At 42.0% G+C, this 22,350-nt stretch overlaps 1 protein-coding gene across 4 annotated transcripts in view; it reads left to right on the plus strand.

Annotated features, from left to right (window-relative positions):
* The window catches only part of PTPRG (protein tyrosine phosphatase receptor type G), a 696,945-nt gene that overhangs the window by 651,605 nt on the left and 22,990 nt on the right, over positions 1-22,350 (plus strand). For all 4 annotated transcript variants that reach the window (XM_045990633.1, XM_045990636.1, XM_045990635.1 and 1 more), the window contains 7 exons: positions 4,583-4,674; positions 11,885-11,981; positions 16,962-17,044; positions 17,232-17,366; positions 18,362-18,496; positions 20,421-20,593; positions 22,105-22,240. In XM_045990633.1, the coding sequence (XP_045846589.1) occupies positions 4,583-4,674; positions 11,885-11,981; positions 16,962-17,044; positions 17,232-17,366; positions 18,362-18,496; positions 20,421-20,593; positions 22,105-22,240 (851 nt within the window). The remainder of the gene's footprint in view (positions 1-4,582; positions 4,675-11,884; positions 11,982-16,961; positions 17,045-17,231; positions 17,367-18,361; positions 18,497-20,420; positions 20,594-22,104; positions 22,241-22,350) is intronic.

Here is a 22,350-nt window from a genome sequence, read left to right on the forward strand (position 1 = left end):
CCACCTGATAATGACAGTGGATCTTGGCCAAGCTCTTGGATCTCTTTTAGCCAGTTTCCCCATCTATAAAATGGGTAATCACAGCCCCAAATCATAGGGCCACATGGGTAAAGCAATTAGCACCCAACAATAAATCCTAGTTATTAAGCATTTACAAAATGCTAAGCACTCTTACAAGTACTTCGGTCATCTGTTGACTCTTCATAACTCTCTGTGAAAAGTCATTATTATTCCCATTTTACAGATGAAGAAAGGGAATTACAGAGAGGTGAAGTCACCCCACCAGGCCGTCTGGCTCTGGCTTCTCCACGTACACATTGCCCCTAGGTGCCTGGCACAGAGGGTACTTTCCACCACTGATAACAAAAATGACAGCTGGGGGCAGGGGGTGTGTGGAATGATAGACAGCATTACTGAGTAACGGGCTGAAGACACAGCCACGGAGCTGCACAACGGGCTGAGCCCTCAGTGGCACCTCCCTGGGATTGATGTTCAAGAACAGCCTCGGCTGCTGAGTTGTTTTTTTTTTTTTTTTCTTTCTAACAGCAAAAAACCCAATACAGTGAAGTTTTGCCCTTTCTGTTTATCTGTTATTCCTAAAAAGGAAGAGAAAGCAAAGTGAGCATGTGCAAGGAGGTTAGAACCCTAGACCAAAATAGGGGGGGGTTTCACTCTACCTGGCTCCAGATTGCAAGTACGACGGGGACATAGCCAGATTCGGGAAACACCTTTTCTGTTTTCAGTGCATCATTCTTTATTTCGTACAGTGCTTTATTTAATGTTCATCATCTTGAGCTCTTCTTTACCATCATGGAATCTGTCATCATTGGCGCTTCTTGGTAGACGGTCACCCTCTGAATGCGCCTCTTGGGGTGCCTACAAACCAAAGACTGATTTCAGACTCCATCAGAAATGGTACATAAGGATGGTTGACTGAAATAAAAGGCCTCTTACAGGTGAGGTTTAATTCTAACCACCAAAGGCTGAAATCTTGGAGAAAGTGTAACAATGTCAAATAACAATCTCACTCTGAAGGGTACTGATTCTCAATGGACTTACCCAAACATCCTATACTGGGGTGATTTAAGGACAACAGCAGGACTCTGATTTGTGCCTAATTCAAATCTTTGATATCTGAAAATTCTGTAACTAAAAATATTGGCACAAAAGGACACAGGAATGTTTTATCCAAGGTACTCTGTTTAGTTAACCGAGATGCTCCGCTTCATTCCTTGTTTTTCCTGGAAGTTGTGCTTGGAGAATGAAGACAAATCGGGTGTCCCAGTGTTGGGGGGCACAGGCTTCACGTTCAGTACACCAGGAGTCAGATGCCAGCTCTGCTTGCCGAGTTATTGGTCGCTTTGGACATGTTGCTTCCATTACCTTGTGTGTAACATGAGGAGAACAGCGTCCCCTTTGCCTAGTTCTGGTGACGCTAAATGTAGGGAAAGCCTCTAGCACAGGTGATTCTCATTCTACTGAGTCTGTCCTGAGACCATTTCATTATATATCCTCACCCTCTCCCATCCAGCCTGTAGTTAGTGAAAACCTCTTCCTCTGATGCAAACTCCTATTTGTTTCCCTCATCACTACTACGTTGGTAGCATTTGTTCTCACCTGCGTCCTCTGATCCATCCTTTTCGTGACCGGTGGAATCTGCAGTGAGTAATTCTTGCTCACTCCTGCTGATGTCCATCGCTTCTCCAGCACAAATGTGCCCTGGGGCACAGACCACCTCCCTACGGTCTGGCTGAGTCCTGAGTGCTCAGTAAATGCCTCATCTAGTGGTTTCCCATTCATTCTGACCCAGACCACAGCCATTCTCCCTTGACCTTGGGTGGCCAGCTTCCGCCATAGTCCAGATTCCAGTTAATGTTTCTGAGCTTCTTTTCTCAACTGTGAGATGAGTAGGGAAATAGTACTTATCCCCCAGGATTATTGGGAGGATTGGAGTACATGCTAATCCACCTAAAGGGCATAGAAAGTGCCTGGCCCATGGTTAGTGGCTGCTAATGGTCTCTGTATGATAGAAAGATGATAACATCTTTCAGATGGATGTCCCCTAACACCACAGGGTCTTTCCAGACAAAAACTGAGAAGATCAGGTCCACAACGCTGTCCTAATTGCTTGGCCGTCTGCTAGTTACGGTAATTTTATAATTATCTGGCTCATTTTGTGAGAAATTTAATAGAACTATGTAAGAGGATAACTATGAGGACTTCTAATTAGTCATAGCCTTATATTCATCTTAATATTGAGAAAAAAGATGTGTGACCCTTCAGCTTCATTTATCTTGATTAAAAGACTGTGCGTTATCTGGGTAGCCTGTGGTGGTCAGTACCGCGTGCATGTGTGTGCGCCTGTCTGTCTGGTAGTTTTAAGATGTTACTCGTGGTGCCTGGAAACCCAGAGGGGTGTGACTTCCTTGGGTAAAGAAGCTAATTGGAGAGACTAGTGAGTCATGTATTTCCATGATTATCCTGCCGAGCTCTGCTGGGTTTTTCCTGCATCTAGCCAGGAGAATAGCAGGCAGACTGATTTCTGGACACCGATGGCATTACCTTGGATATTAGACTTGAGTGCTTGGCAGGAAAAAATAAGTTGTTACCCTGAAAACAATTTTTAATGACCAGTGGTGGGCTTTGACCTTTAAAATGCCGTGTTTTTTACTTTGCAGAGCAAAGTACCTCTGAAGCTGATTCTGAATCAGTTTGCTTATTCTGAACCAGAGTCGTGTGCAACATAAATTTATTGGAATTTACAGTTTCTAAGTTAATCATGGGATAAATGCTGCCCTTGGCCTATTGCACTGTAACAATGTCCCCCTCGGAAACAGTGTCATCTTTGGTTCTAAATGTGTTGGGAGGAAACACCGCCATTTATATACTAAAGTGATCGCAGGGCTAGGTTGTGTCCCATCTCACTCACTCAGTTTGCCTGTTGTCCAAAGAGGGGTTTCTTTGGGTTAAATCTTTTCAGGACTCCAATTTTGTACATATTAATCCTTCTCTCAACCTCAGATCGTTTCTTTGCCACTTGATCCATACTGTAGCATTTGCTTACTTCTAAACATTTTAGGCGAAGTTGATCAGATAATTTTGGAATTTTTTCTTGAACTGTGCATTCTGCTCAATATTCTGGGGAAACATTTTGGCTCCGCTCGCTTTGTTAATGCTGGTTACATCATTATGGGAGCTATAGAATTCTTGGGCGTGCAAAATGATTGCATATTCATGAACCTCTCCAATCCTGAAATATTTGTAAATAACTTGGCAATTTTTTTTCATAAGGTGGCCTATTAAAATGATTAGGTCTTTAATTGTTCACACGGAAAGAATGGGTGCTCACGGAGCACCATCTATTTGATCAGTAACATTTCTGTGCTAAGCAGTTTGGATTATGAACATATAAGTCACCTTCCTTAAACAAAGTATAAGAGATGCTATTTTCCGCTTAAGAATGATTCAAGTTTGAAAATGTCAATAGATGCAAAAAGCCACCCTAGAGCTTTGCTCTCTCGAAAGAAAGTAGAGAAGGAATGACATAGTCAATGTTAGCTGTCACCAGATGAAGAGAAATCAGATTGTCAGGCCTGGATCTATAACATTCTTGCCAAAGTAGGACCTCATTTACACATACAGATCTTCATACCCTTTGCTAAGAAAAGCATCTGTGGCAGTTTAGATGTTTGTGCGTTTGCCAAAGATCTTTCACTCTGAATAAAGTAAATGTCATGTCTGTTGTTTATCTCAAATTCAGCAGAGTATTTTTAAAGAAATATTTGCGGGGGAGGGTGGAGGGAAGGAGGTTGGGGAGCTCCGGTTAGTGGGGTGTGGCAGTTTTGTGGACAGTCCTCCAATATCGGGCCAGATCCAGGGAAAATGCGCTCAAGACGGATACTTTCCGCTCATGAACTGCAAAATGTCCTCTTGAAATGACAACACAAGAAATTGGAAGGGGGAGTCTTCCTGAATCTATACCTAGTCTGTCAACACCCAAAAAATCCAGTTAATTCAGTCAAACTGATTATTTGGCATCGTGTAGACACAGCTGTCTTGAACTAAAATTTTGAACACTTAAACATAGATGGCATTGTACCCGAAGCCAGCTGGTACAATGGCATCTCTCTGTAATTGTGTATAAAGATTCCTGCGACTTCAGAGACCGGAAATGGAACTTCATCGCTCCAAGTTCAAGCTGGACCCCACTGAAGAGCAATTAAAAAAAAAAAAAAAATCTTAGGCTGTGATAAAATTTCTTGACAAAAAGGGACCCTTAGGAAGTTCAGACTTTCAGTTAAGAGTATGATGTGGTAATTTAACGATGTAAATTGCCTTGAATATTTAAAAAAAAAAATGTATTTTACCTAGCTCCTAGGCATTCCAAATCCTAGTAAGACAGAAAAGTAAAATACATTCTGAGACTTTTCTTGAGGACATCTGCTTCGGGTGATGCAATTCTGTCTACTCATACAAATCAAGTGTTTGTCTTTAATAATCCTTTATTAAAGATTAAACAAGGTGTTACTTGTTCTATCGAAGTTTATTCTGTGTGACTCTGAATATCATTTTATCCCCACAGATGACATGGAAGCCATTCCTGTCAAACAGTTTGTTAAACACATTGGTGAGCTCTATTCTAATAACCAGCATGGGTTCTCCGAGGATTTTGAGGTATGTTTCGAAACTGAAAAGTAATTTCCAGAAACCTGACTTTTATTTTATAAGGATTTTTATAAACTTGAAATGAATCCATTCAGGCATAACAAAAACAATACCAGAAAAAGTTGGGAGATGGTTTTTTCTTTTTTTCTTCACACTTCTCCTTCTGACAGGCATTCTTTTCCCCCAGAAAGACGAGGGAGGAGGGAGTTGGTTGCCCAGGTCCTACACTTGCGCTTCCAGAAAAGAACAGACTTAGTGGGAGAAATGAGGCAAGTCCCCAAGTTTTGTCTTCCTAGTAACCCTCGCTGGGACAGCGGCCCTCATGGCAAGGGTAGGCCTCGTCTCCCTGGGCTGCACGAGGTGTGGAGGAGGCAGCAGGTTTGCTGTCTGAGGAACGGGGAGCTGGCTCCCTAGGAGGCAGTGTGCTTCCTTATCCTCGGACCCGTCGCCGCCTCTCCGATGGCCTGGCTTCCTCGCTTTTAGAAATGGAGCCCATGTCCCTGACATCTCGAAGTTGGGGGAACGTGAATGATGCCCGTCCTTGAGGGTGCCGGGTGACCTGTTCAGCCCCTGCAGAGGTGGATGGTGGCGGGCTTGGCGGTTATTAAATTCGTGCAGGGAAGACGTGGGCGAACACAGCCCTGCGATTTTAAGAACTGTCGTGCAGGAAACAAGGTAGAGCGGGGCACGCACGGCCCTGCCAGCTCCGGGTTCCGTGCCAGTTCAGCAGTGACAGGGTGTCAATGAGGAGCTATTAAACAGACTGCCCTTTTCTTCACTGAGGCGCTTAACTAAGGCACATCTCTGGCAGCAAGAGTTCTGCCGAGGAGGCCAAGTTTTCATGGCAGCTCAGCTGTCTTCTGGCTTTGCGGGTGAGTCGGTTCCTTTCTCTAGCTCAGTCTTCCTTTAAAATGGATCCTTTAAAATGGAAATGACATGACGGGGATGTTGCTAAACTGCCCACCTCTTTTCACAAACTGGGTTTCCGGGATTAAGTGATGTCATGGAAAGGAGGCACAATGAGAAATGAACACGGGACCACAAGCCCCCGTCCCTGCAAATTCGGAGTCCCCAGAGGCCATTGTAAAGGCAATTGTATTGACAACCAGTTTTAAAGGAAGCCTTGCCCTTGGTTTTTTTGTTTGTTTTCCTGAACAAAACCAAAGCCAAAGATGGGAGAGCAAGAGGGACACGCTGATGTGTTCGCCAAAGTCCTATGCGTCATGGGACAGACACAAGCATGTCAAGTATTTAATGTGGCTGTTAGATGCTTACCAAAACGGTGCCTATTCAAGTACAGAGAACATGGTTTAAAGTCAAACATTTTGTATTCATGAGGACAGCAAATGTGTGTGCGGTTGAAGTGATTTAGTTCAATTGACTGTTGGCTGGATGACTGAGCAAGAATATTGAGGCATTTAACAATGTTGATGGTATTCAGGACAAACATTTATCCCTGGAGAACAGAATTTGATCAGGATGACCAAATGCAACTCCAGTTTCTCAATTATTTATGATTTGAGACCCCAGTGCTATTCATCACAGCTGGTTTTGACACCATTTAATTATTCAAAATAATCAGCTATACCTCTATAAACTCGATCTGACTTAAAATGGGCTTTGCTGCATCAAAACCAAGCCTGTTAACAAATTCTGGGCATCTGCACCCTATTTCTATCCTTAAAAAAAACAAAAAAAAAAAATACTGTGGCTAGAAGCTTTTGTCTCCTATATTGAACTTTATAGCTGAAGTCTTATTAGCTGTTGGTGAAGGGAGGGGCGCGGGAGGGCAGGGACAAGGCAGGCCTTGTTCTGCCGTTGTCCTCTCACAGTTCCTCCTGGTCTGAAGGTGGAGAATCAGCACTATTCAGAATGGAAGACTATCCTTTCTTCTGAAAAGAACAATAAGGCAACAACATAAAGGGAGGCATGAGACAGAACAAGTCCTTAATCGGCTGGCCTCTTCTTGAGGGAGATTTTGAAATATTTGACAACAGTAGTGGTATCTGGTTTTGGCAGCTCTGCTGAAAAGGACAATGGGTAGCAGGCTATTTAAGAAATTATTAAGGCTCTTTTATAAACGAGATAGTAATAGACTATAAAAAGAGGTCTGGAAAAGAGATTTTTGTGTGCGTAAAAGAAAAACAAAACTGGGGCACCTGGGCAGCTCAGTCGGTGGAGTGTGTGACTTTTGATATTGGGGTTGTAGGTTTGAGTCCCACAATGGGTATAGAGATCACTTAGAAATAATTGAAAATCTTAAAAAAAAAAAGAAAAAGAAAAACAAAACAGAATGTTCATTATGGCAGGAGAGTAGTGAAGTCAACCCCAGATTTCCAGATCCGTTTAAGTGGAAGAACGGTGGCCAGCATTTCCTCAGCCCTGCACGTGGATTGTTTCATTTGTTCCTCAGAACTACCCCAGAACAGGGTGCTGTTCTATGGTGCCCGTTTTACAGAGGAGGAAACTTCCTCCATGGGAAAACTGAGGCTTTGTGTGGCTCAGTTTTGAAATGGCAGAAGTTAGGTGTTAAGCCCAGGCTCTTAGACTCAAGCCCCCGTGTGTGACCTCGAGGCCCTCCGGACTCTCATTAAAGTAGTGTCCTGTAGTAACCCAGATTCAGGAGAAAAAAACCCGAGATGACCAGTGATTGTCTAAAACTGATCATGCAGCTGACAAGGAGGGCAGGAGAGGAAACAAGGAAAAAAAAAAAAAATAAGGACCCCCCGCACCCCACTAAAAATATTGGGAGCCCATTACATGATCTTTATAGCCTAGAGCCTTCCAGAGAGTTGAGAATCTGACTTACAAAAATCTTACACAACATCTGCATACAGGCCTCAAGTTAGTCAAAGTTAGTCAATTCATCTTAAACTTATAAATACCATTTAACAATCGATGTATGGTCATTAAGAGGAGAGAAAAGCAATTCACCTGACAGTCACCGAGTACCTGCTATTCTGTGGACATAATACAAAATACAGAGTTGAATCTGAGACCTTGCCCTCGAGGAGTTCAGTCTGGTCAGGGTGGAGACCAGAGTGGGCGAAGCAAAGTGCACGCTAAATATGGATAGAAAGTTCTGGAGGAGGTCAAAGAAGAAGAATTTCTATTTGCCCCATCTTGTTTGAAAATCTTGGATGGAAGTGGAAAAAAAAATGGTGAATAGCTGTCCTATTTTCAGAACTTTGCTGCTTGGAGGAGAATGAGAAAAACGATTCACTGGTAATTTTGAGTCTTTGTCTAGAGGTGAGGCAGCAAGCGTTTTGTCCTTGTCAGATAAATGTTGGAGACTGTTAAGAGCTGGCAACATGATACCTCTAGCAGATTTTGCAGTCACTGGAAATAACATCAATCCTTGTCTCGGGATGGGGTTCGATGACTCTGTTCCCTTGGCTACCTGGGCTGACTCGAACCTCACTCTTCCCCAGCCTCCACAGTCCTCGTGCAGGAGTTTCCAAACGGTGCTAGCATTATCTTTCGAAAGGAGAGAGCTCCGAGGCCATGTGGGTCGACAGAATTAACAGGCGGCAGTGACGTCACAAGTTGGAAGGCTGAGTGCAGAGACGAGGCCAGAGGTCCAGTACCCCTTGACGAGATCCTTTGGGGGAATCGCCTGGCTTATAATTAACTCTAGCTGAGCTAAATTTGGGCCAGTTACTCATCTTAAATCAGGAGAACAAAGCTTTGTCCACCTGAGCCCATGAGCTCGAGGGATCAGTGGTCACAGTCACATTATGTAAGATCCAGTGTTCCAAGTTGCCGGTGACACATAATAGGATGTTGCTGGAAGGGGCGGGGGGGAGGTCATGCTGCATGAGACTGCAGCCTGCAAGATGGCAAAAGGGGACTCAAGTCCCTGTGACAAGATGCCAGTTAGGGTCTGAAATGTCTTAACATTTTTAAACCCTTAGCCTGAAGAAAACCATAGTTGAGGTGTTTTGTTTTTTTTTTTTTTAATTTTTTGAAAGATTTGTTTATTTACTTATTTTTTGACAGATAGATCACAAGTAGACAGAGAGGCAGGCACAGAGAGAGGAGGAAGCAGGCTTCCCGCTGAGCAGAGAGCCGGATGTGGGGCTCGATCCCAGGACCCTGGGATCATGACCTGAGCTGAAGGCAGAGGCTTTAACCCACTGAGCCACCCAGCTGCCCCCATAGTTGAGGTTTTTATGAAAAGTGAAGAGACAGAGCCAAAATTCCTACAAATAGTATGCAAAAAGTAATTGTATTTTAGACCCGCTGCAGGAAATCCTCTGGTCTTTTCAGAGGGCACAGAGGTAAAACTGTCTGGGAGTGGAAGGGAGCTGACGGAAGGTAGGATGGGACTTTGAAAGCCTGGCTAAGGAATCTGAGTTCTATCCAGAGGTTTCTGGAGTCAAAGCAGCAGCATTTGAAGACATGGGGCGTGGCCACAGTTGGTAGCCTGAGCAGAAGCAGGAAGATGGCCTGTCCCAGGTACGCAGCAGGGCCAGCTCTGTGTCAGCCACAAGGCAAACACCAGGCCATGGTGATGACCTAAAGAGATCACCTTCGGTAGCACGGTCCCCTTCACACAGCTGCAGGCTGCCTGCACTCCCACACTGAGAATGTTCTCAGTACTCAGTCTAACACGTGGTCGGTCACCTGGTCCAGAGTATGTTGTTCTCAACTTCCTTGGGGAAGCTGAGTAGCCTGAAAAATTTCCAGGTGTGTTTTGTTCCATCATGATTGCACATCGAGCCCCAGAAGGGTAGGACAGTTGGTCTCCAGGGGTCTTTTCCATAGCTTCTCATCTCATTGACCCCAGGCAGCAGGTGATTTCCCCCACTCGCTCTCCCAGGAATTGTGACTCTATCAACTTGCGGTGTTTTTGTTTAAGTTTTACTTTATTTTTACACCTCTTGTTTTCGCTTGGCTTTTTTTTGTGGTTTTGTGCCTGTCGGTACTCATTTTGAGAACTCCAACTCTGTCATATGGACCGTAAAATACAAAGAAGCTTAAATCTTGAACTGTTGGTCAGACTGCCAACTAGGTAACTTGCTACCCACACTCCATCAGCCGGTGTCACTTCGGAGGGTTTTAACACCTATTAAAATCACATTAACTTTGAAATGCCAGTTTCTGATGGAGAAAAGCCACTCCAGGATCAGATGATATTATCAGCATCTAAATGAGCCAAACAGTTCTGCGAGGAATTACAGATGACATTATTATCTACAAGACAAAATCAGGAGGCCATAGGCAAACCCCTCGGGTTCTCATAAAATCAGATTTAACATTATTTATGACTATTCTTTGTTTTCTGTCATTCACATAATTGGAAAAGTGAAATAGAGGCCACGGATCAGACCCAGGGTCTTAGATAACAAAGAATTTGATTGGCCGTATTGAATGACTGCCCTAAACAGTGCAGACAGCTGCTCCCGAGCAGTCCTGGTCAATTGCATTATATTAGAATAAAGGCCCGAGCTCAGTCCATAGCTAGGGTGGTCAGATCCAGACAATGGGGGGAAAAAAATCGATAAACCAAGTGAATCTCAAACCAGAGGACGAAAAGCTATCATCTCTTAACACAAGATGCTTTAGCAACCCAGCCCATGCCAAAAGCCTGACCTTCAAAACCCAGAAACAAAAGATGTCATCAATTTCGGTTAGATTGAATTAATCTCTTCCAGAAAACAAATCTATTTTCAAAAGTTCTCTGCCCCCTGAAACTACTGAAAAGAGTATGACTCAGGCGTTCAAGGTGATTCTAAAAGGCCAGTACCCCCAAGTACTTTGAGTAGAGGTAGCATTGCTTATGTTTTGGAGAGGTCAAGGTATCAGACTCCTCACTTTCTGTCTACCCTTTATCTCATTTTAGAAAAAAAAGAAACAAAGGCAGCCTGAGGCCCCTTTAAATCAACATTTGTGAAACCATAGGTCATAAACCATTTTAGAAAAGAGCAGAGCTTATCACCTTTAGGAAACGTAACGAAAAAGTAAGAATTGTTATGAAACACACACTTTCCCCAAGAGTTGTGTTGAATTAATACCTGTGGACTTTTTTTTTTTTTTTTTAATGGACAACTGGAAAGGTCTGCAACTCTGAAAAATTGATCATACTGCTTCCAAGAATCAGGAGTTCATGAGTGTGGTCTCTTTGCATGGGTGGTGACCCTTTGTTTTTAGACTTTAGATTATTTGATGACAGTGAGTTCGTTCCTCCATGGAGAGAAGAGAGGGGCCCTCACTGGGAAGTGCTTTGTGAATATAAAAGACTGCCAGTTCTTGTTTTCATTATGCCTGATGTAAATGCTATGGAAGACAGCCATACTTGCTGTGCATCTCCTTTGTGGAGGGGGAAAAAAAAGTCTGCATGCACCTAAGCTCTGTTACATCTGTTAGGTGTAAAATATTTCTCCTGATGATTTCCTGTCACTTGCTCCTCTTTGTAGCAGCTGTGTCCTGCTGATGACTTCCCTTAGTGGTTAACACCGGTACTTGGGTTTGAACAAGACACTGTCAAAAAATTTGACTTCACAGCAACCTTGTATTACACTAATGGGTGATGTTTACAGTCGTAGCAAAGGTTAACTGAAGAGTTGCCAACTAAAGAAGGAGAACTTAAATGAAACTGGAGTTCACAAGTAACTCACCAAATCTGTATATATTTGAGCCACACAGGACAGGTCACTGGGCTAATACAGTAGCGTCACTTCAGGACAGAGGGTAATCCATTTGTGCTCTGGTAGTTATAAAAGGAGGTATATGGTCTATACGCATATTGCAAATGCTGGTGGAGATTCTACTGCTGCCTGGAAAATTCTCGTTCATCCTTGAAGACTCGGAGGAATGATCCTCTGTGCTCCCATCATAGTTTCTTGAGGCCTCTTTTCTATTAATCACATTGGACTGTCATTATCTTGTGGCATGTTTTCCTACCCCATCAGGCTATGACATAGTCAAAGAGAGGATGTTTTGTAATCCCCATGCCTAGGTCACAATCTGGAATGAAGTAGATGATTGGTGAATTAGTAAAAAAGGAAATCCTTTTATCTCCTTCACATCTTTTATACATTTGTTGTGAATATGTCAGTTATTTCTGAAGTTGAGTGTGGGGAAGTAATGGTGGCCGCAGCTAGGGAGTGAGTAAATACTCATGTTTTTGGATCTATAGTTCCTTTCTTCCTACATCCTCATGAGACACCAAAAGTGTGTCTAAAATCTTTGAAATCTTGATTTTTTTTTTCACCAGGAAGTCCAACGCTGTACGGCTGATATGAACATCACTGCAGAACATTCCAATCATCCAGATAACAAGCACAAAAACAGATACATCAACATTTTAGCATGTAAGTAATAAACTTTAAACTATCTTCAACTGTGAGGAAATTAAATCTTCATGCTGGGGATAAGCCGAAAGCCAAGCAATCAGAATCAGGAATGCCAAGAATGATCTACACTCGACAGTTAACCTCTCATTAGCCCATCTTCAACAGGGGATAGGAAGAAGTGGGGACATTTACAACCCCCTGAGTCTTTCATTAAGCTGTCAAATCTCCGCTTAAGAATGAGGTGATTGAAAGAAACATTCTGAGCTTCATGGTTCTCTCATGAAGTGATTTCATACCAGGTGTTGGGAACCAAAGTCTGAATGTCCTGTGGCTCTCTAGACATTGTTTTTAGGTGGGGAGAGCCAAGTTTTCAAATAAGGACTGCTGAAAATGGAATCAATAAACTGAATTTCTGAGACTAGGTACTATGCCTTCAGTGGTCTATACCTTAAGGGATGGAACCACCAGTCCTTGGGGCCCATGCATTTCATCCTTCCTGCCATAATTTGTGGTTAGGGATGCAAATAGATAAGCACTCTTCTTACACAGGTCCTTACAGAAATACCCTAGGAAACAGGCTACTTCTGTGGCTACCATACTACTTCTCATAGACATGGGGGTTTGAGTCACTGGGTGATATTAGATGCCTTGACACTAAAGGCAGGAGCACACGTGTTTATGGTTAACAAACACTATGGTAAGGAACACATTCCATAGGATTTTATAGTGCATTAAATTAAACCATTTAAATTTGAACACTACTATAGATAAAGCTTTTTATAATGCTTTACTGAGTTAAAAATCACATACCATATGAAATTCACCCATTTAAAGTTAATTTATATTTAAATGGGGATTTAAATATAAACTGAATTTCAGTGGTTTTTAGTACATTCGCAGTTGTACGACCATCACGACTATCTAATTTTAGAACATTTTCAGCACCCCAACAAGAAACCCCATACCCATTAGTAGTCATTCCCAATACCTCCTTTTCCCTAACCCCTAGAAGCCACTTACCTACTTTCTATTTCTATGTATTTGCCAATTCTGGGCATTTCATATAAATGGAATCATAGAATATGCGGCCTTTTTTGTCTGGGTCTGTTCCAGTTAGCGGGGTGTTTTCAGAATTCATCCGTGTTGTCGCTTAGATTGGTACTTTGTTCCTTTTTATGGCTGAAAAATACTCTACGGTGTGGATATGCCACATTGTGTTTATTCATTCATCATTTGACGGACATTTGAGTTGTTTCTACTTTTTGGCTATTATGAATAATGCTGCTATGAACATTTGTGCAGACATATATTTTCAATTCTCTTGGATATGTAGTTAGGAGTAGAATAGCTAGGTCATATGGTAACTCTATGTTTAACATTTTGAAGATCTGCCATACTGTTTTCTAAAGTGGCTGTACCATTTTACATTGCCCCCAGCAATATGAGAGTCCCAGTGTCCATATTCTCATCAACACTTGTTACTTTTACATATCTGTATCAATAGATATATCTATACATCTCTATCTATAGATACATAAAATAACTGTGCTAATGGGTATGAAGTGGTATCACAATGTCATTTTATTTTGCATTTCCCTAATGGTTAGTAATGTTGAGCATCTTTTCATGTATTTATTGGCCATTTGTAGATCATCTTTGGGGAAATATCTATTCAAATTCTTTGCCCTTTATCTTTTTGTTGGTGAGTTGTAGGAGTTCTGTATACATTCTGAATATGAATCCCCTATATAGATAAATAGTTGGCAGATATTTTCTTCCATTGTGTGCATTGTCTTTCCACTTTCTTTTTTTTTTTTTTTTTTTTTTTTTTTTAAGATTTTATTTATTTATTTGACAGAGAGAGATCATAAGTAGGCAGAGAGGCAGACAGAGAGAGTGAGAGGGAAGCAGGATCCCCGCTGAGCAGAGAGCCCGATGCGGGACTCGATCCCAGGACCCCGAGATCATGACCCGAGCCGAAGGCAGCAGCTTAAACCACTGAGCCACCCAGGCGCCCCTCCACTTTCTTGATAGTGTCCTTTGAAGCACAAATTATTTTAATTTGGGTGAAACTTAATTTTTCTTTTGTTGCCTGTGCTTTTGGTGTTATATTTAAGAAACCACTGCCTAGTCCAAAATTATGAAGATTTCACATTAGTTTTTGTCAGAGTTTTATGGTTTTAGCTCTTATATTTAGATCTTTTATCTAAATAACTCTTATGTATATGAGGTAGGGTCCAAATTTATTCTATTGCTGTTGATAGCCAGTTGTCCTAGCACTATTTGTAGGAAAGACTCTTCTTTCCCCCCTGCTGAATTGTCTGAATGCCTTTATTGAAAATCAACTGTCTATAAATGTAAGGGTTTATTTCTAGACTCTTAATTCTCTTCCACTGATCTACATGTCTATCCTTAGGCCAGTACCACTTCGTCTTGATCACAGACTATAGCTTTGTAGTATATTTTGAACTCGGAAACTGTGACTGCTCCAAGTTTGTTCTTTTTCAAGATTGTTTCGGTTATTCTGGTCCTTTGTGTTTCCATATCAGTTTGAGGATCAACTTTTCTATTACTGCAAAAGATGTAGCTGGGATTTTGATAGGCATTGCATTGAATCTGTGGATTAATTTTTACAGTACTGTCTTCCATCCATGAAGATGGGATGTCTTTCCATTTATTGAGGTCATCCTTTATTTCTTTCAATGATGTTCTATAGTTTGCGTTGTGTTATACTTTTATTGAATTTACATATTCTTTTTGACACTATGGTCAATGGAATTGTTTACTTAATTTTGAGATCTTTCATTGTGTATAGAAATACAGTTGTTGCTTAACATTGATCACATATCCTACAACCTTGGCTGAACTCATTTATTCTAGTAGTGATTTTTTTGTGGATTCTTTGGAATTTTTATGTATAAGATAATGTCATCTACTAATAGAGTTTTACTTCTTACTCTACATAAAGTCTTAAAAGAACCACAAGTCATTTTGGAATAAGAGTATTGGTTCCACTTATGTGAGAGAATGAGGAGGTAACAAAGAGAACAAGAAAGAGTCAAACCTTGCTTTTCTTTCCAGTCTTTGAATGGATGGAATCTGACCGTATTTGTTGGCCAACCTAGTCAAGGCTCAGCTTGCTGAGATTATAATGATTTGTCCATCTATATACCTCATTTCTAACCATGTACATCAGGCAGGGATACATACACATGTGTGCCTTGAGTATATCCACACATATCATTCTTTCCACCATGGCAGTCCTTACTTCTGATAAGCATGTGGCAAAATAGAGGGAGGAAGTCAAAGCAGTGTCTGTGTGATGCACCCAAGGGTCATGGTGTTGCCTGGAAAGTGTACCATCTGTGGTTTGATATGGTTGTACTCTCTCAGTTCATTTATGGTTTCACTTTCACAAATTCAGATTAGATGCAGTTTTCTTTTCCTAAGTTCAGAAAGTTGGACTCTGGGGTTCAAGATACCTGGTCAGATCCTGGGCACATCACCCGTCATCTTGGTCTACCCCTATTATTAAGGGCTTAGTATAGCAGAAGCCGGGATGGAAGTGTCATGAAACGACTTACTGTGTGAGAAACAAAATGTGTGAAAAGCCTTCTCTCAGAGCCATTACACCTTTCCAAGTATATGTGGGTGCTACCATACCACCTTCTGTGACCTATTTGACCTATTTAGAGAGCTTGTTCTCTTTTAGATTAAATATGAATTTTGCCACTTGAAGAACATGTATTCTTGTCAGTCTGAAAAATAATATGCAATATAGTGCTACTGAGCTAAGGCACAGTGGTTTGTATTCAGATAATTTGGAGGATAAATTGTCATTTGGAGCCTATTTCTGGTAGGCAGCCCTTCTGCATGGCAAGTGTAGTCTGAGCGTTTGTCAGAACAACAAATGCAATTCACAGTCACAGGAATGAAGAGGGCTTTCAAAAAGTGCCTGATAAGTAGTCTGAGGTTATTAATGTCTAGGCTAAACCACTCATTGGACTTCTTCTTGAACTGGACTTTTATAATTATAACCAGAAATGTTAATTTACTTTTACCCATTCTGTTCCTAGCTAGAGAAAATGAAATCATGACCTTGACTTCTTATTTTATTTGCTCTCCTAAAAATTCAAGCTCACTTTGCTGGGCAACAAGAGGCATATATCCCACTCCCCACTTCTATGTTCATAAGCTGAGGTTAAGGGGATCTTAAATTCTGATCAATGACCAGACTGCTGCAATGAGATTACTCTCAGGACAGCTCTGGTTTCCTCAATTACTTACGTTCTATTGGGGTAGAAGGGAATCTAACTGGGTTTTTAGCAAAGGAGTCTCCTGAAAATAGGTGCTCAACAAATAGATTTTGTTTTGGACTTAATATCACAAGCACTTCTGCACATATATGTTAAAGGAAAAGGGACATGGCCATGGGTAATCAAAAGCCTTGGTTCTAACATCCAGGACAAGGATACTTTGGAGGGCTGCAACTTGAAATCATTTTACCTGAACTAACAAGGACTCTGGTTTGCATTTCCTTTTTTTTTTTTTTTTTTAAGATTTTATTTATTTGAAAGAGATAGACACAGCAAGAGAGGGAACACAAGCAGGGGGAGTGGGAAAGGGAGAAGCAGGCTTCCCGCCGAGCCGGGAGGCTGATGTGGGGCTCCATCCCAGGACTCTGGGATCATGATCTCAGCAGAAGGAAGACAATTAACGACTGAGCCACCCAGGTGCTTCCGTCCCCTCCCCCCCACCCCCTCCCCAGTTTGCATTTCTTGGGCACTCACAGGTCAGAACATGATGGAGAAATGCCCCTGTGTTTTTAAGATGGGTTTCAATGCTGTATCTTTAAATTTTTAGCTGTTGCTCTGCCAAAAGTTTTCCTGGGGCGCTCTAAGAGACGCCACATTGCCTATTTGCCTTGTTTTCTGCTTTAGAATGCTGGTAGTTTGTGAATTACACATGTTGTTTTTGCTTTTTTTTGATCCTCTATAGATGATCACAGTAGGGTGAAGTTAAGACCTTTACCAGGAAAAGACTCTAAGCACAGCGACTACATTAATGCAAACTATGTCGATGTAAGTCAGAAATATTTTATAAACCTGTTTCTCATAATTGAAGAGTGCCACAGAGACTGTTGAATGTGTTTTAATACTGCACAGAGCTTTTCCTAAAACCACAGCCTATTCAATATGGAAGGCACTGAATTATTAACTGGTCTGTGATACTCCTTTCATCTTACTTTGTGTTGTGTCATCTTTGAAGGGTTACAACAAAGCGAAAGCCTATATCGCCACCCAGGGACCTTTAAAGTCTACATTTGAAGATTTCTGGAGGATGATTTGGGAACAAAACACTGGAATCATTATCATGATTACAAACCTTGTGGAAAAAGGAAGGGTAAGAACCTCTTGGTTTAATGTCTTAATCATGTGCCTTCATTCACAACCTCTTTATGGAGCCCCTGCTGTAGGGCAGGAACTTGACCAGGTATAAAGAGTTAAGGAGATGAAAAGCGTCTTCTCTTGCCCCTACCTTACTTGTGGTCTGGTGGGAAAGAGCTGAATGCTTACAAGAGGGAATTAAACATGGCAAGAGGGATGAACAGAGGATTAGAATGGGGATGCTGTAAAAGATGGATACATCCTCTAGAACTGAGATTTCATAAAGGAGCTAGTACGTGAGGTGAGCTGTGAACAGTGAGGGAGGACGAGTTAGAGAAGGGCCTTCTAAGAGACAGGACAGAAAGCACAACAAACAGGGAAGTTGGCAGAAACATTGTACAGTGGGAGAACTACTGAGAGTTTGGAGGAGGGTGAGGGGAAACCCTGGTGAAACACCTTGACCATCATTAAGAGAACCTTTTTATGAGATGGTTAATATTTTAGAGTTAGTAGATTAGGAGTTTACATGGTGCTGATTTAGGCTGGAATAAAGGCTAAGCCTCAAATTCTGTTACTCAGGATTGCTACTTCTTCACCGTGACGGTGGAGTCCCCGTTTCACCTTTGGTGACCCAGTTGCTAAAATGAAATTTTCACTATTACAAGACTCTCTTGCAACTCGGAAGGCAGCCCAGCCTCCTAACATAGCCAGCTGTATTTCTTAGAGGCCAAGCACAGGTTTCTTTCTGAGGCCCTCTTTAAAGTACACTGTCTGTTGAAAGATGTTCATGAATATACGAGACCCATTTCACAAATGATCTTGCCCAAAGTTGTCCCAAGGTTAAACTCTTCAGAAGTATGTCTACCCCTAAGCCATTGGGCCCTTACGTTCCTTTTTCAGGTCAACTCCATGGTGATATTACCTGTTTTCAAGACAATGGAGATCACATTACCAACAGTACAAATGCGGCATCAGTTGCAGTTGGAACTTACAACTTTTTCCTTTTTGCAGCGAAAATGTGATCAGTATTGGCCAACAGAGAACAGTGAGGAGTACGGAAACATTATTGTCACACTGAAGAGCACAAAAGTACATGCCTGCTACACTGTTCGTCGTTTTTCAGTCAGAAATACAAACGTGAAAAAGGTATTGAAGGAATATGGGTGGGCTGCCAGGGCGTCGCTCTTGAAACTGGTATGAAAATCACTGTACAACCAAGGCCAATTCTCAGAACCAACTTGGCTTTAAAAAAGTATTTTTAAAAAACATTTTTTCACAACTCCTTTGATTGACATCAATGTATGCTGTGAAAGATACTGGCAGAGCACATAATAGAATTTAACTGGCCTGATTAAATTCTTTAATCTCCTCGTGAGAGCTTCATGTTAAAAAAAAAAAAAAAAAAAAAAATGAACTTCTAGGTCTCAGTGACCAGCAACTAGAGCAGCATCTGTTTGTGGATTTAGCTTTTCAGTAGCAACCTTCTGACAGTTTTCAAGCATTATTTTCCCAAACTGTGTTCCAAGGAATGCTTACCGTGCAAGATGCTTGCAAAAAGGAGATGGTGCTATTTAATAAATATGGAAAATGAATGCTACATACCATGCATTCCCCTTTAGAAATACGTACAATGCACACAAGTGGCCAGAACACTAGTTAAGAAACCTCTTTAACTTTTTTTTGCCTAGTATTTCCTAAGGCAACTCAGCATAACCCTTCCCAATGTAACTGTTAACATCCAAGTTCCACACTTTGTGGAAAATGCTGCTTTCAAGTTATCTCAATTTCTTTTGTTCAAAATCTGCTGTTCTATCAAGGTTCATGGACCATGACCCCATTACTAGGAACTCTAGGTGGATGTTCATTAAGGAAATGTAAAATAATTGCTGTAGAAAGACTTAGGACTGTCACGTGTTTATAGCAATGGGTGTGGATTTTTTTTTTTTTTTTTAAGTCTTGGCCATCTTTGAGAATGTGCTCAAACTACAGCCCCCTGCCCCAGAAGAATTCACATTTATTCAAATTTTTATATATAATTTCATTGGCTTCAAAATCCATCTGTGATCCAAGGTTAACAGTCTTTTTCTATGTTTAGTTTTTTTTCCCTAGAATGGCAGAAGTATATAAAAGTCAAGTAGCACTATATTTATCTGTGTTCTAATAGAGCTGTTAGCTGGCTTCAACTAACCAACCAATAACCAGCTTATGTTTCCAAAGGCCATTACTCATGGAAACCCTTCAGGTATTTGAACATTGCCCCCTTATTTGAAAACCACTGAGGTCGGAGGACGGAAGTCAAATAGGAACTTTGGGTGTTTTGTGCAAGAGGAAAAAGGAGAAAGAGAAAGATAGGAAAATGAGGGTTAACAGAAGATTTCAGAAATCAAAGCCATCAGGCTTCTATAGCCCAGGGCCAAAGACCTTACATGCTCTGGCTGATTAATGACCTTGAGTCCTCAAAAAAAATTGGAAATTTTCAGGCATTTATCCATTTATTGGCTATACAAAAAACCTACAGCAGCAAGTTACCTGTTTGGGGAAATTTTTCATCCATAGTAGTTAAAAATGTAGAAAGTTCAGCCACTTAAAGGAAAACGGCTCTGAAAAATTCATTTATGAAAGTGACAGGTAAATTTATTATTGACGCTGGAGACTGAGAATCACTTTCTGGAGGACGTATAGCAGCAGCCAGCACTCAGGATCCTGATGGTCAACCAGACCACAGAGAAAGGATGGAGTCAAGGCAGGAAGTTGACATGGAGGCTGCGTAAGCAAATTACAGAGTGCTGGAGATGGTTCCACATCCAAAACACTGGTATTCAGTGTTCCTTCCTGGTTTAGTCTTCCCCCATTTTCTCTCCCAGGAGACGTGTGCTACTTCACACACAGCTAGGTAGCATCTCCCTTCCTTGGCATGAGACAGCTGCCGAGGGGAAGCACCTAGCTCAGGAACAGTACTCAGGGCACATGAAATGGAAGGTCCTGTTTCCTACATCCTTTCATCATTATTTTTTTTAATCCAGAATGCCACCTGTCTGCTTACAGACCTCTCTTTTCACCTTTCTCCTAGGGTCAGAAGGGAAATCCCAAGGGTCGTCAGAATGAAAGGGTCGTGATTCAGTATCACTACACTCAGTGGCCTGACATGGGAGTTCCTGAGTATGCGCTCCCCGTCCTGACCTTCGTGAGGAGATCCTCAGCCGCCCGGACGCCAGAAATGGGCCCTGTGTTGGTGCACTGCAGGTGGGGCCAACAACTTTCTCCTTCTTGCTCCTGGGATTCAACATCTGGAGCAGCCAGGCTGGGAAGATGGGGACCACTGCGGCCCTGTGTTTTTAGAAACGCGAGTCTTCCACTGTAAACCGGAACCAGTACAGCCTGTTAGGGTCTGTAAAATCCCTGTATTCTCAAAATATCCGGAAGTCACCTGCTACTTCTGGGGCCAAAACAAAATCTGCTCTTAAAGAATGCATTTCCAGTTTTTATAACCTCCATTATTAATAAAATCCCCATTGTTTATAGGGAATCTTGAAGCTGCTCCTATTGCATAGAAATCTGACCTTAAACGCAAGTTCAGGGCTTCCTACACTAGGGAGTTTGAGATTTTATAAGTGGCTTCTCTGTAGGGTTCCTCTAAATAATAAAAGGTATTATAGGAGTGAAAAGATTTTTAATTTTTTAGTTGATACATGCTCTAAAAAAGACCTTTGTGAAAGCACCAGGAAGGCCTTTTTTCCCTTAACTACCTTAAACAACTTTAGTAGGTAGTTTAAAAATACTTTTATTATCTTTCATTTGTGATTACATTCTTGGAATTTTTTTTAACTTTGGTATTCAAATAGGTGCTCCCTCTTCTGTGAGCTATGTTGCAGAGGGGCATGGCGTTTTCTAAGCATTTCTTCTGGGCTGCTGTTCATAACATGCAATCACAAAGCAAGTCCTTGGCAGATGCTGGAACCCATCTCCTCTTTAAAGCCTCATGAAAAGTACATTTTCTTTGCTGACCCATTGAGGAGTCGCTAAAAAGAGACATGGAAGTGTCAAAGAGGTGGGGTATCAATGGGGTGGTCGTGGGAGGCGGGGAGCCTGCTGGGGGACTCTGACAAAAGCAGCCCGTTAATCAGTACGGCAGAACTCCCATCTTCCCGAGTAGTGGTGTTTCTTTAACAATGAGGAACTGTGGATAAAAGAGGCCAGTTTGCAGGCATGCCATTCTGATTCCATACCGGGCTGACTAAAGGAAGGCACCCTTTAGATGGAAACTTTCTAGTACTGAACAGACTAGGAAGATGTGCAGAAAGGGCACTTATTGAAAGGATAATGGGTGCTCCCGAACCAGGCACAAACTTGGGCGTCAGGGACAGAAACTCCCTACCTGGGTCCTCAGCAGACAGGGTTCTGGTGGGGGGATGGCTCTGCCAGGAAGGGTCGCTCTCCATTCCTTGCGTCATCGACTTACATCCTTGGCTTGAGCAGCAAGCAAGGCTGAGAAAGCAAATACACATGCATCATTTCACTGCAGCTCCTGTGGTCTTTATAAAAGGCTGTCTCTGCCCCCCATCAAGACTCATGGGAAATGTCCTCATGAAGTTGTTGGATGCTGTCCACAGTGAATAATCGGTCCGCTCTCTACTAGGTTATCTAAACAAGGTTATTTCTAAGCTCATTCAATACTTAGTAATTTTTCCAGTCTACAGTTAATGCATGACACAGTAGAGCAGAAGGTAGCCGCTGAGTGTCTTCCTTTCTTCCAGCGCTGGTGTGGGCAGGACCGGCACCTACATCGTAATAGACAGCATGCTGCAGCAGATCAAAGACAAAAGCACAGTTAATGTCCTGGGATTCCTGAAGCATATCAGGACACAGCGTAACTACCTCGTCCAGACTGAGGTGAGGAGCGGCTGCAGGGGCTCTTGAGAGATTCTAGTGTGTGCTTTAAAGCAAAGTGGAATGGTTCGGAGGAGAAGATTCATTCTGGTAGGGCCTGAAGGAATGTACAG

The sequence above is a fragment of the Meles meles genome, chromosome 20, assembly GCF_922984935.1.
Source record: "Meles meles chromosome 20, mMelMel3.1 paternal haplotype, whole genome shotgun sequence".
NCBI lineage: Eukaryota > Metazoa > Chordata > Mammalia > Carnivora > Mustelidae > Meles > Meles meles.